This window comes from Pocillopora damicornis, chromosome 2 (assembly GCF_964200805.1).
Source record: "Pocillopora damicornis chromosome 2, jaPocDami1.2, whole genome shotgun sequence".
In the NCBI taxonomy this organism is placed as follows: domain Eukaryota; kingdom Metazoa; phylum Cnidaria; class Anthozoa; order Scleractinia; family Pocilloporidae; genus Pocillopora; species Pocillopora damicornis.
The window spans coordinates 13,710,019-13,724,570 of record NC_142671.1 but is presented as its reverse complement, the minus strand read 5'-3'; the positions used below and the strand labels follow the sequence as shown (position 1 = coordinate 13,724,570).

Here is a 14,552-nt window from a genome sequence, read left to right as displayed (position 1 = left end):
CGCAAATGAGATATATTCAAAAAGTGTCTCTTTATACTTATATCACTGAGTTTTTAGCATTACAGTGATATTTGTTTATTTAAGATAAGAAATCACATTCGTAATAATTGTTTTCATATCAAGAAAATTTTATTAAAAAAAGATGAGTAAACCTTCCCTTTCATCTGACTCGATGATCACTATAGCCTATAAAACTGGTCAAGCTAAAAGGTTGCAATAAGAATCCTCCTCCTATTCAGCAAAATCACTCTTAAATCTCAGGTGCCTTTCCGTAATTGTCGTCGCTTTCCTGTCAAACTGCGGACTGGTAGCACGCGTACTCTCGTTGGGAAACATCTGATTGTTGTACTTGACATGGGGTCTGTTTACAAAGTTTATTTTAAAAAGAAACCATGAAAAGACACAGTTAGAAAATTTGTTCCTATTTTTCCAGAGAGTTTACTAAAGGAAAAACTAATAATTACAAACAATTAACAACGAAAAAGATATAAATAATGGAATTAAAGCCGAAAAACAAAAGAAAAGCAAACAAAAAAATCAACATAGCCGAACTAAAACAAGCAAGTGAATAAAGGGGTAAGTTTCCAAAGAAACCGTGGTGCTACGTCGGTGGTAGAGAATGACAGAGTAATTTAGTGTTATCAACTGAGTTGATAACGTAAATTGGCCACCTTAAAGAATTTAAAGGCTGACGTTTCGAGCGTTAGCTCCTTCCTCCATCGCTCTGACGAAGGAGAGCGATAGACACAGGAGTAGAGAAAACGCTAGATAAAGAGGAGAGCAACATAAAAAGAAAACAACAACAACAAAATAAAAAGTAAATATAACAACACAATATAAAACGGAATTTTTTTGAAATGTTTGCAAATCAAAGCATAGATTACTTCTTACCTGACTTTTATGTTGGTCATTCACCTCCATAAAGGTCTGTAAATGTTCCACCATTTTCTGCAAATCGTTTTGAAGCTTGTCAATTTTCTCTTCAGCTGCAAATAGAATGGATTCTAGTATTATACCTGGACGGAAGAGGGAGGTAAAAGATGCATGTAGATATGGACACACCTCGAGAGAAAGGGGAGAGATTAAGGAGCTATGGTAGATGGAATTTAGGCAGTTGTATATTTTCGTAGAATTGTATAAAGCATAAATCAACAAATGAAAAGTCTTTAATAAGATGGGAAAATTGCGGTCGTGTGCCACCGCACGATTAACATCGCTTTTTCATAAAATTAATATTGATGTTTAGAAACGTTTTAACCAATTATCTTTAACTCGACTCTTCAAAACAACGTCCTATATGCAGTTTTCTGTGGTTTTCTTATTCATTTGATACTGTCTGACAGGTGCGAGAATGTTGAAACAAAAGAATAATAAGTTTGGCATAACTATAATGATGCCCATACTCTTGAAATGATACAGTTAAGAGAGTTAAACATCCATTCGTTGAAATCCAGGTGAACATTAGAATATTAGTCGTGGTCTAAACCTCTTATCAATCAAAACCGAACTTGTTGGGGAGCACGGTTTCAATCCACGGTTTGCCTTGAGGTAGAGGACCAATCAGAATGCTTAAATCCCCCCAAAAAGGCCTGACTGGGCAAATACTATAACGTTTTATTTTAAACAGCCAAGAAAAAAGTAAGAGAAATAGATATGAAAATGCAAACTCGTGGTGTGGCCTAAAAGCAGTCATATATATTTTCAGGAAAGGATTGCTCTTTCCTCAGTCCTCTACTTACTTGACAATGGAAATAAAAGGCCGTGTTTATCCTGATAGCGCTTCTTAATAACAGGGAAAAGTTCTTCATCATAAAACTTGATATACTTTCTGCGTCGATCTTTAGCCGTCTGAAGTCAGAGATAAAACCACAAAGTTTAATTTATGTTCTTGACACAAATCTCCGATAAGCTTCCCCGCAAAGTTTCGCCATAAAGCAGTTATCGACAGGAATCCACAACGCATTAAGGTCTTTATATTGAACTTGTGCAAACATGTATGGAAGACAGGTGATAACGATGCACTATAATTGTATTAAGGAAGAGAGAAGATATGTGGTTACGTTTACCTTCTAAAAGCAAGGAAAAGCAGCAAGGAAGGGGAGCAAAATTGGTACTCAGGCGAACCATCTTGTCATAGTTTAAACGAATTTCTAAACTCCTATTTTGCGAAGACAGTGCGCCTAAGACCCATCTTGATCATTTGCATTTTAGAGAGTAATATTTAAGTTAATACTGTTTAAATTGCAGTTGTTTCGTATTTTGATTTGGTGATCCATAAAGAAAATCGGCACGCCTGCGAAAACGTTTAAAACTCAGACGATAGCGCAAACGCCAATTTACGTTGTTGACAAGTAGGTTGATCGTGCTAGCACTGGCTTGTGAAAAAAAAGACTATTCTTTACAAACGGGCGAAGTTCATGTAATCTCAGTTCGAAGATTGGTCAACTGGCCTCCACTACACTCCCCACAGGAGTCTATGCCTTGACTTATTTCATCTTAATGCTTTCTATAAACACCCTTTGTCTTCGCTTACTAAAAAGGTGAGAAAGAGATTTGGCTTTTGTATTCGTTCACACCTTTTCTCGGCGGTCTTCACATTTCCAGATGTAGCATTGGCAAGCGGGAAAAGAAATGATATTGAATGGAACTACAATGGGATGAAATCTTCTGTACTCATCGGCTACTACTGCACGTGAAAACTTCCACTCTACGTCCGCATTCGTCTAAAGAGAAAGCGATACGCATTCAACAGTTTTAAAATCTCATTCGATTGTAGTAGAAAGATATCAGAGCATTCGAATTAAAAGTTAAAAGCAAGACGATTAGAATAATGATTTGAACATGGTTTGAACACAATTATAATTACTTATGATTACTCCAAAATAACATTTGTTTTTCTTGAGATGACTTCGCTTTATGTTGCTCGATGAAGAGATTGGACACTGAAATTAACACAACCAATCAGACAGTAGTATAGAAACTCAAAACTTGATCATAAAACAAAAAAGCAATTACATTACCTCGACCTTCTGATAGGTGTTTGTGAGCAATGCAACAAGCATGTTGATTAGCATAATAACTGACAGAATCAAGAACAACACGTACAGAACACCAACTACGGCTGAGGACAACTCTCCGTGAGATTCCATGGTCTCGAGATTAGTGAGACCGAAGACAGACCATACAAGATGTGTGGATGCTTTGAATAAGCTTAAAAATGAAAATAGAGTAGTTGGTTTTCTCGGCCACGTTTTTTCTTAATTATCCAAACAGCATGCCACTTCAGCTTTTGCTTATATGGGAGTTCTTCATAAAATACTAAGTTGACCAAAATCCGAAAGTCCACGACGTACATCACAATATTTGTGATGTACGTTAATGTGGGAAGTGGTATTTTCATGCTCCCGTTGAAGCTTGTACTTGATGCAATGAAAGTCTGTTGCATCTTTGAATTCTGATTATTCTCAATGGCAGGAAATCAATTTTAAAAAAAAGCTTCGACTTTGAACGTGCACATGTTGATTCCTAAGGACCATAACTTACCAAGCTGTTCGTCCTTCTGCGCAAAAGCTGTCATAAAGAGAAAACCAGGAAATTACAACTGAAAAAAACTAATTTAAGTGGTGAGGAACAACTTGAAAAGAGACAAAATGTTCTTTCGGCTTCGGTTAGGAATTGAAAATTGGCAGAGCTAGTGATTTGTTGTAAATGATCCAAAAAAACAACCCGACTAACGAACAAATCTTTGTAAATGAACGAAGCAGCAGAGTTCACTGACCCGTCAAAATGAGTCCCGTTGATCTTCTTTTGTCCTGTGGGAATCAAGTAGGACATCTCTGTAGTGTAGATCATGGTGATAGCCACAGAAAATGCCACAATAACAAAAAAGAATTGAATCAAAATAATTGCTAAGTCGATGCACATTCGAAACAGAGCAAGTTGAAGAGGTCCGACCGTTTTGTTTACTTCCAGAATACTTGAGAACCTCAGTACAAGGAGCAGAGTGGTGATGCCATAAAAGTGGTTGACCACTTCCAGCAATCGGTTATGGTAAGGATCTCCTCCGAGGCAGATCGAAATGATACGAAGAACCAATATCAATGCATGTAGTGAGAGGGTCATTACATCAACGTAATTCCACATGTTCCTGGAAAGAATAAAATATTTGGAGGTCACGTTTTGTTTCTGTCAAATATAAACATATCTGCAGTCATCTTACCACAGGAAAAGAGAAGAATTATGGATAGATAAAAGAAAAGAGTATTTAGCGTAATATCAGTATATAAACATGCCAGATGAATACAGGAAAATGTGCTACCACGTTCTTATCAAATTTTCTATCAAAAAGTTAAACCAGTAGATAACCTTGGTAGATTTACTATTTTGAAGTTTTTCTAAGTTATGTGTCTCTGAATTGATATGGTAGATCTGCCTTCTCCTTCAAAGAACATTTTCAATAAACCCAAATCTTCTTTGGGAGCTTAATTGAATGTCGGATTATGTTTGATTACCAATTTGAAAATTTTAAACAAAATTAATGCTATTTTTACGAACTTTGCAAAAGAATTAAAAATAATTTACTTTATCTGCATTGAAGTTGATATTCAAGTGATTTGCTAAAGGTTATGAATGCGGCGAAAATTATAATTACTAAAGAAGATCTACAGGAGGACGAGACGAGGTTTGCCTTGAGTTAGCGAGACACAGTCAAGAAAGAACCAAAAAATAAAATAAAAGGAAAGTAGGGAAAAGAGTAGATTATGTAAAAAGGTAATAAAATGATAAAATAGGGAACTTTTGTTACCGTAGATAAACTTTAGACTGAGATGTTCTGTACTGTTGGAACTCAGTCAGCAAAGAACCAACATAAAATATCAGGATTAGGTATTCCTCTGTCTTCGCGGAAACAGAAGATGGTAGGACGGAAATTCTTAAGTGCAGCACTATGAAGACAAATTGACTGAGTTTGTCCTTCAAAAAGATCACGAAAGGTGTCGTCAAGTAGCTTAAGTATTTATCTGCAAGAAAGAAGAATAATTGGAAAGATTTTCTCACTCTGTGAAATTTTTCATAAAGCCTTTCCAAAGCCATCGATTCCTAGTCATTAAAAGGACGGCCAGGGACATATATGAGTAGCAGCTTAATCTAAGTTTAGTCAGACGTCTGTACCACTGAAGAGTTGTTGAATTTCTGCAGTTGTTCCTTGAGAATAATCGCAAATACTTCATAACGCCTTTCCAAAGCCATCGATTCCTAGTCACTAAAAGGTCGGCCAGGGACACATACAAGTAGCAGCATAATTTAAGTTCAGTCGGGCGTCTGTAACACTGAAGAATTGTTGAATTTATGCATTTGTTCCTTTAGAATAATCGCAATGGTTTCTTTACCTCATTCTCCACTTTCAAACAAATGAATAAAAAGCTGATTTCTATGCTTTCTTTTTCGCATTTCTCAAAGGGGCAAGACTACGCTTAAATTCATTCCCACTATCAATATCATTAAAACTCTTGAGTGACTTTCTTCTTTGCTTACCACTGTGTAGAGAACATACAGACCTCGAAGGGGCTTTTCGGTTTTTCCTTTTTCTTTTTCCTCCTCTGTACGCTTACTGTTGGATATCTGGTCCATGTAGAACACATATGCGATGAATGGACACAGAAGAGGAGTTAAGGTCGTCTCGATTATGGTGAATATGTACAGCAAAACAAGCTTCCATCCCCCAAGGTAGTGCGACGGCAAACCATAGTTCCATCTCTGGTTCACCAGTCTGTATGTCAGTGGATGCGAGACAAACTGCGTAACATTGCAATTTATAAAAATTAGAGCATGCAAAGTTTTCAGTTAGAAGAAGAATAGCTGCCATTTTGAAAGGGTGATTGCAAAATCGCGTCGCAACTTAGTTGTTCTTCATTCAGTATCTCTAGATTTCTTTATGTGCAAGGTTGCTTTTGTCTATGGCAATCTAGATCTTGAACCTGAGCCACAGCCCTAACGTTATCTATCTAATTTCTAAATCATAAAACGGACATTTCATATTGTTCACATATACTCAACAACAATAACAACAACGATAAAAGCAACACTGACAACAATAAGATCAACATATGAATGAAACGGTTTCCCTAACCTTCTTCTGTTCGTGGCGTATTGCGGACTCTGTTATACTGTCAAGTAGACATGCGTAGGTATCCATATTTTCTTTTTCGTGAACATCGATTTTTATTTCCTCTTCAGTGTTTACTTGGTCCATGAGTGTAACAGAGAAGTCCTCGACCTTTTCTGCCAAATTGTTGAGAAGAACCACATTTTCATTGCGTGTTTTGGCTAGTTCCCGTAGCTTTGCAGAAACCTATTGTATTAAAAAATTAACATTTTTTCAACTTTTATTGAAAAAGAAAAACCATTTTTTTTGGCCAAAGGTGTTATGAAAGTCACTTACCTCAAAAGCTTTTGTGAAGGGATTTCGACACTGAAAAAGGTTGTCGACGGTGATGGTTTCCGTTATCTTGTCCGCAGTCTCATGAAAGATGTTAGTAATTTTTGTCTCAGCTAGCGCTGTGGATGAATGAAATGACATGCTAAGTCGTTTAGGAGAAATTTTCTCTCTCGACAATACTTACCACTTTTGTGCTTAGTGGTTCAAATCCTCTAAGTTTTAGACTGAAATCCTTTTTCTGCTTATTTATGTTGATAAATATCTTCCCAGTCGTGATGTTATCGTAAATATACACATTTTCGACTGCTTTCGTGAAATATTGATCGGACGGATGACATCGGATGGTCTGGCAACGTCTGGAGGATGGATTCTGTTTGCATCCCAAAGGATTTACTGTCGTCCTCTTTTACCTGGAGAATCCTTACCAACAGACTACCTAACTAGAGTGTTCCTCAAAAGATAGGTGAGAGGGTGTACTGACCATTGAGCTGAACATGTTAGTGCTTCACCATTTTCTCCCAAGATGGACACCCACAAAGAAGCATCTTATGATACTTTTAAAAATGGCAGTCAAACAAAATCTAAGCGCAGTTCCTCAGTGACATTGATCTAAAGTTTTTGAAAACTAGGATCGCTGCAAACTCACACATTTCTTTCTAAGGACACCTTCTCTGCTCTTTTTGCCTTACGATTGTCAAAGAAACGTTGTCGGACCTGAGCGATTATTTTCATCTATTTGCACCTGTATGGGCTCTTGATTTTTATAGACAGGAATCGTCAAACTTACGAATTGGCGTTGTAACATTCGACACCAATACTCAGTTTTCTTGGAAAACATACATCTAAGAAGCAACTTTTAAAGAAAATTTTAATACCTTCACTTATCTCTTTTTCATGACCGTCTTCATCGTCTTTTTCCGAGTCATAATTAGGCGGCTTTATTGTATGACTCAAACCTACTATGAACAAGAAAAATATATTTTGACATTGGCCTTTTTTCATTCGAGCGGGGATGGCATGGGATGGAAGATTCTTGGTAGTCTGAGTAATAATTTCATTTTAAATCATCATATTTGGTACTTTCGAGCTCCGATTCGCTTAATGTAGGTCTTTGGCGAAATATTTGTAATTATAATTTTGTGCTGTAGGCCGCAGTGTATTATGCGAAAATCGGTTTTGATTTAAGGTTGGGATCACGTTTACAAACGTGAAACTTGAAACGTGAAAAACAATTTGAAGATCCCACAAACAGTTTATTATTGTACGTTTGCTTTTTGCTTTTTGTTAAACCTTGAAAACTAGGATAATGGCGGGAAGGAATCAGTTTTCATGTGTTCTCTTAGCTCTTTAAGAAAGAGACCGCTAAAAACCTGATTTTCAATACGAGTATAGGTGTAAAGCTTTTGAATTTAGGTATTATTTCTTTACTCACTTGAAACGCACCCTCTACATAAAGGTTTTGTATTTGACCTAATTTTGAAAGTTAAGTTTTGAACCGATTGGATTCAGATATGACCTATGTACTTTACGTTACAAAATCAAATACCATAAAGTAAAACGCAAATTTTCAGTAAAGAGTATCATTGATTTGTAACCAAATTCTCGTTACTAACTTTCAGTTAACCCTTTAACTCCAGAGATCTGGTTATTAATTCTCCCCTCCAGTTGCAAGACATGTTCTTGTAAATAAGTTACGAGAATTTTGCGTTAGATCAAGATAAGAGTATTCCCATTACCTGTTTGCTGGATGGTGGATGGATATTGTATGAAGATGAAGAAATGTAAAATGGTTTCCGTGTTTACATAGCCTGATGTAAACACGCGGGAGGTTGGGAGAACACGAGATAAGCGTAGGAAACCACGACACCAAGCGGAGTGGTTTCCAGCTTATCGAGTTATTTTATTATAAAATAACTAATGAAAGAGCCTCTTCTTGCAACGAAGGAAAGCGACGTGCTTGTTGTTGTTGTTCATTTGGCTTTTCGGCCGTTTCTTGAATACTGGAAAAATTAAACTCCAAAGAAAAATTAAGAAAATCTTCTTCTTCCATGACTGTACTCAAAACAAACTTAAAGAAACTGAGTTACTGCTAAATAAATAGCAGGGAGAACTCCGCGAGAAGATTCAGGATGATAAACCGTGTTTACATACGCTCATGTAAAATGGTTTTATGGCCAATCAGAGCGCGCGTACTATTTGAATTATTTTATAAAGTTACTTGTTAATCACTTCTAGGAGTCAATGGGTTAAATATCTATCAACTACAAACGAGGAATACGATCGATGGGTGTACCAAGCTTAAAATAAAAAAACCAAACAAAAAACGAAAACACTAACCTTCTTCCGATGGAATTATTTCCTCTCGTACATGAAAATGACGGTTCATAAATTCTTGAGCACTAATGGGATATAATATGCCTTGATTAACGTTGGTATCATCTTATCAGTTTGTGAGAGTTCACAAAAAGTAATCGTTATACTATAAACAGCCTGCGTTGTCAAGTGTCAAGTCTATTCTTTTGTGGCAAAGCTACATCCTACTTTGATCTGGATCACGAGGGCTTGCAGAGAATGTTATTTGCCTACCATGCTCGTCTTACCCTCTTGTGGCCTTTGTAACTTTTTTATTGACGAAGGTACTCATACGAGTAAAGATATCTTCTTCACTCCCACGTTCTTCGCCCGCCATGATTTGGTTGTTTTATCTCAAAGGCGTTAGTGCTGAATTGTCTGGAAAGGCTTAAACAGTTCTTCCTCTGCGTAAAGTTTCCTCTGCACCCTAGAGCCTGAAAATTGCAAGATTTTAAAGTTTCCCCAAACCTCAGGACGAGTCAGAGTATTTTAACCGAAAATTGTTTTTATTATTGTTTTTTCCATTAAATGTACAGTTGAATTATTTAATTTGTGCTATGCAAAGTCGCTTTTTATTAAATTAATATACCACGTGATTATCTCCCGCTGTTATTTCCACTCTCGTGACTCTTTCTTCGAAAAATGACGATTTTGCTGTCGGGGTAGTTACGTCCTTGAAATTTGTTTCCTGCAAGGGTTATTCGTATAAAGATGGAATCTTGGATTGCTTCTTATTGTGTTTCGACAAGAAAGGATAATTATTTGGATTTGAACACTAGGACCAGCAAACAGCTTCTTCTGGAGCTTCACTAAAGATTCAGTCAAGGCAGAAAATAGAATTTTTCTTTACAACATTAAACTTTATTTTCCTGGAGTTCAAGAAGTCTCTTTCGCTTATACCGTTCTTTCAGATGTTTGTAATTGCTGGCAATTTTGCCAGTGTCGTGATTTTAAACTATCAATTTGCTCGAGCATAGCGACACGAAATTATATTGGTTGAGCAAGAAGTATTGATTTAACAAATAGAGAAGCCTTGACTGTGCTCTTGACTGCTCTTTGGTCGTGACGATAGCAGTTTGCTTCCTGACGGCTATTTACACCTCGTCAGAAAAAAGGCCGCTAATAAGTGATCATATAAAAGGACCTCTTGTTGCAGCGTTTAAATCACCCCTGATGAAGGCACTAGACAGGAGTGTCGAAACGTTGGGTCTATGAATTGTAACTTCTTCGGTTGCATTCATTAAATTTGCAAACCAGAGTAGCATCAAACTATGTCTGATTATCCACCTGGTTGCCCTGTGAACTTCAATATATTTTAATGCTTGGGAGTTTGCTTGGGAAATTTAACGGATTCTTTATTATAAAACAAAATTATAAAACAAACAAGAAGTGGGGACTACGTCTCGTGTTTCTCCCAACACTTCTTTCGTGCTCTAGCCGCTGTATGGGCTCTTGATTTTTATAGACAGGAATCATCAAACATACCCGCGTGCTTTACAACAGAACAGAGCATAGTCAAGGCTTCTCTATTTGTTAATTCAAGCGTCATAACTTGTCAATACCAAAGGAAGGAAAATCAAAACGTTTTTCAAGATAACGCTTTGATTTTAATCGTAATTTAAAGGGGATAAGGATTGGCGATAATCTCAGCTGTTTGAGTGCTTTTCACAACATTAAATCGTTAAATACCGATTGTTGAGGGCCAAAGAGTATCAAAAAGTACGTTGATAGCTCAACTTAGGTATAAACAGGATTGCTCTGGAAGTAAAATAGTGCTTTAAAAGTCATCTTTAAATCCTTACCTTAAGCAATCCTTCGACTCCCAATTCAAAATTTTGCGATCAGTACGCTCAGGATCAACTTATTGTAATAATTAAAGGATGCACTGTCTTTTTGTGTTAGACTCTTTTCTCTTAACTTTTACTGCATCGACTGCACGTTTAAAGTAACTTTTCGTTTTTGCTTTATGAACATTTCTTTTATACCACTGGTCGGCTGCTATTTGCATAATTAAGGTTTTGTTTATCAATCTTAGACAAGGAAAAATCGCTGACCTTGACTGACTAGGTACTTAACCAACAAATGACTAATGCGTCATATCCGTTAATGAAGTGGCTTGGCTTAGAAAATGTTAACTTCCTGTTCCTGTTTTTCAGATATGCTTGTAAAAGGTAAAAGTACAAATCTTAATTATATTACCCTGTAAGTCCGCTTTTCCGTGCTCAAACATTCACTGCAGTTCTATCGGCAGAAATTACTACACGAAGGGATTAGATTAAGAACACAAGGCTTTACGGTCCAAGTGACGCAAAATTTTAAAAAAAATCTCACAGCATCAACAAAAACTTCAATAAATGGTTTACTAAAAGCAATTGTGATATTATGTAGCAAAGAACTTTGAAATGAATTTCTCATTTCGAGTCCTGTTCTCTGTAATAATCTCAAGATAGCATCTGTTGAAATATCTCTGAAGATTATAAATTTTATGGAGAGCAGATGTCACGATTAATTACTGCATTATGGATGGCTTGGAATGTATTCAGAAGCGGAAAAAATTCCTCGCTCGTTAGGTCGGGGATTGGAACAATTTGGTTGTTAATAGCAAATGCATCATGAAAAGGCAAGGAGTTCAAACATCGACCACCGGATTGACGATTGATTTGGTAGAAGTTCCTGTTTACATAGATTCCCCAGTACACAGAGGTTGGAAGGGTTCTAGTGGGGTCCTCGTTGAAAAATGTGGCACTTTGTAAGTGCCTTTTCCAAATCAACCTCAAACAAAAAAGAAAACAAGAGAACGAAATTTATGCCAAGAAATATATCGCTAGTACAACAGAGTATAAAGTACATTTTTCTGAAATCGAATATTCTCTTTTCAATTCTTATTTGTTACGCATGAAATGAAAGCGAATATAGCAAAATTTAGTCGATAGTCACGCAACTATTTCGAGCCACCTTGAACAGTATTCCACTTCAATTGGCTCTACAGTGTACTGAAACCGCCATCCAACAGTCTACTGATGCACTACCATTACCGACAAAAGACATTATGGACCTACTTAACCTAATACATAATACATAATACACACTTTATTGATGCTCCCTAAGTGGGCTTTTCAGCTCAATAGAATAAAAAAAAAAAAAAAAAAATACAAATATATAAATTGATTGAGAATGTAAATACAATAATATTATAATTACAAAATATATATCAATAATATAATATATCAACTTAATAAAACATTTGCAAGATGACGTCTAAAATTCCTGGGGCATTTTAAGGACTTAATGTTATCATTTAAGGAGTTCCAGAGTTTGGCTCCTCTGAAAGCAAAGGAGCGCTGCCCTGTTGACAGGCGACATAAAGGTATATCCAAAGCACCAGATGATCGAGTTTGTCTATTATGGACTTGAGAACGTGATTTAAACATATCAGCAAGATAGTCTGGAACAAGCTTGTTAATACATTTGTGCATCATAGTAGCGTCATTTAGAATGAGTTTCTCTCTAATAGGAAGCCATTTCAACGATCGCAACCCATCCGAAATATGGTCATACTTTCTTAGTCCCAGAATAATTCGCCCAGCAAAGTTTTGGACTTTTTGTAACTTGTCAATATTGCTACTGCTGGTATTACTCCAGACAGTTGAACAATATTGGAGTTTACTAAAGACCAATGAATTTATTACTAACAGAAGTGTTTTCCTATCCAGGAGGTGCTTGATTCTGTTAATTTGGTACAATTTAAAAAGGCATTTAGAGGCAATCTCAGTGATATGTTGGTTATAACTGAGGTGTGTGTCGAGAAGAACACCCAAGTCCTTAACGACAGGCACAGGTGTTATTTCTTTGTCGAAAAGTGTTATACTGAATGATGACAGTTTCTTTAAAAGTTGTGGTAATCCAACAGCTAGAACCTTAGTTTTGTCCGGATTAATCAAAAGAGAGTTTTTACAGCACCACTGAGATATTCTCGTAAGATCTTCGTTTAAGGCGAGGATGGACGTGGGTAATTCGGCAGGTGAAAAGGACAAATACAATTTACAATCATCAACATAGGAGGCAGATAGACAACGTTTAGGAACAGAAAGGAGGTCGTTAACATAGATTGTAAACAAAACCGGACCTAAAATAGAGCCTTGCGGAACTCCGAACTCAAGTGGGAGTACTTTAGAAACTGCGTCACCGATTCGAACGCACTGTTGTCGGTTAGAAAGGTAACTCTGAAACCAATTCAACGCACCCTGGGAAAAATCGAGATTTTGTAGCTTGGATAACAAGATGTCGTGTCGAATACTATCAAATGCTTTAGACATATCTAATAAGACCATGATGGAAACTTTCTTGTTATCCATAGCCTGGAGCAACTGATCTGTAACGTACAACAGAGCGGTTTCTGTCGAGTGAAGCTTTCTATTTCCGCTCTGATGTGCTGCCAGTTTATTATTTCTAATTAGATGCTCCATAAGTTGTCCATGTACCAACCTTTCAGTGACTTTTGAGACTATTGGTAATAATGAGATGGGGCGATAGTTGTTAGGGACATCTGGATTACCGCATTTGAGAATAGGTGTAACCTCTGCTGTTTTCCATGCACGTGCAAATGTGTTGGTAACAAAGGAGTTATTCACAATGTGGGTAATTGTTGTTAGCGTACTGGGTAAACTGTCTTTAAGAATTCTAGAAGATATCTTGTCCATTCCAGGAGCTTTGTTAGATGGTAGGCTTCTAATCACCCTTTCTACCTGATTTTCCGTGACTTGATGGAGAACGAATAATTCGGGGCTAACGTCGGTGGATATGTGTAAAGGAGTCGGCACATCCAAATTTACATTAAGTCCATGATGTAAAGATAAGTCCCTGGCTTTTTGAGCAGTAATACTGCCGACGGAAGTGAAGAAATCATTTAATTCGTTAGCTAACCCAGTGGGATCCTCAGAAGCCATAAAACTATCTTGTTGTTTACGTGGTAGACACCGGTTAATGATTTTCCAAATTGAGTTAGAATTTCCATTGCTATCCAGGATCTGAGTCCTGACGTGAACTTTTTCGGCCACACGAATCTCCCTTTTCACTTCTTGACGAAAAAATCTGTATCCGTTCCAGTGGAAAGGGTCATTTGTTTTTCCCGCAAGTTTGCGCCATTGGTCGCGCGTTCTCATTAGTTGACGAATTTCTGGTGTTATAAAGGGGTTGGGTTTAGATCTAATTTTAACCCTCTTGACTGGAGCATGTTGACTTAGTACTTCCAAGAACAGTTCGTTGAATACATCAACTTGATCGTTGAAATCGTCAAATAGGCTTATTATGTGAAAAGGCGCATATGACAAATCACGTAGGAAATTGTCGGCGCTGTAATTAGTATAGCTTCTAATAGTGACGTAACGGGGCTTAATCCTTGGCTTTTTTAACTTCAGCGAGATGTAAACAAGATTGTGATCGCTAATAGTTGACATAAGGACGTCGTTTGAAGCAATTAGTTTCTCATTCGTGGTCATCACAACATCGATTAACGATTTCCCATTCTCCGTGGCTCTGGTTGGTTGATTGATTAATTGGGTGAGGTTAAAAGTAGAGCAAAAATCGTTTAAAGCACGGGATTCTGCGTTATCTTGAAGGAGGTTGCAATTGAGGTCACCCAATATAATGACATCAAGACCTGACAGGAGGGATTCGATAAGACTGTTGGCAAGATCATCTATAAAATTTAATGGAGTACTCGGTGGTCGATATACTGTGCAGATGACGAATGACTTATAACAGC

At 37.0% G+C, this 14,552-nt stretch overlaps 2 protein-coding genes across 4 annotated transcripts in view; both read right to left on the bottom strand.

Annotated features, from left to right (window-relative positions):
* Positions 1-10,726, bottom strand: part of LOC113674742 (short transient receptor potential channel 5) — a 29,113-nt gene extending 18,387 nt beyond the window's left edge. For both annotated transcript variants that reach the window (XR_016184040.1, XM_089197684.1), the window contains exon 1: positions 10,591-10,726. The gene's annotated coding sequence lies outside the window, so the exon portion shown is untranslated. The remainder of the gene's footprint in view (positions 1-10,590) is intronic.
* Positions 108-10,733, bottom strand: LOC113674741 (short transient receptor potential channel 4). 2 transcript variants are annotated; one of them, XM_027191235.2, is made up of 15 exons: positions 10,591-10,733; positions 9,037-9,222; positions 8,774-8,835; positions 7,312-7,395; positions 6,440-6,555; positions 6,128-6,349; positions 5,556-5,793; positions 4,805-5,018; positions 3,779-4,147; positions 3,544-3,570; positions 3,021-3,210; positions 2,577-2,723; positions 1,740-1,848; positions 892-986; positions 108-361 (listed from the first exon to the last, which is right to left on the bottom strand). In XM_027191235.2, exons 2-15 carry the CDS (start codon positions 9,123-9,125, stop codon positions 293-295), a joined length of 2,031 nt encoding a protein of 676 aa, XP_027047036.2. In that variant the 5' UTR covers positions 9,126-9,222; positions 10,591-10,733; the 3' UTR covers positions 108-292. The 2 variants fall into 2 exon arrangements, with proteins under 2 accessions (XP_027047036.2, XP_027047037.2); XM_027191236.2 differs by having other exon boundaries at positions 7,312-7,392.
* Between the last annotated feature and the right edge of the window lie 3,819 nt (positions 10,734-14,552).

Bases quoted from the DNA above. Each gene is read 5' to 3' on its own strand.
- LOC113674741 (XM_027191235.2), bottom strand. From the start codon at position 9,125: ATGGCGGGCGAAGAACGTGGGAGTGAAGAAGATATCTTTACTCGTATG. The intron at 4,148-4,804 runs GTAACAAAAGTT...TATTCTTTCCAG, and splicing joins CAGTCTAAAGTTTATCTACG to GAACATGTGGAATTACGTTG. The intron at 2,724-3,020 runs GTAATGTAATTG...CTTTCTCTTTAG, and splicing joins ACACCTATCAGAAGGTCGAG to ACGAATGCGGACGTAGAGTG.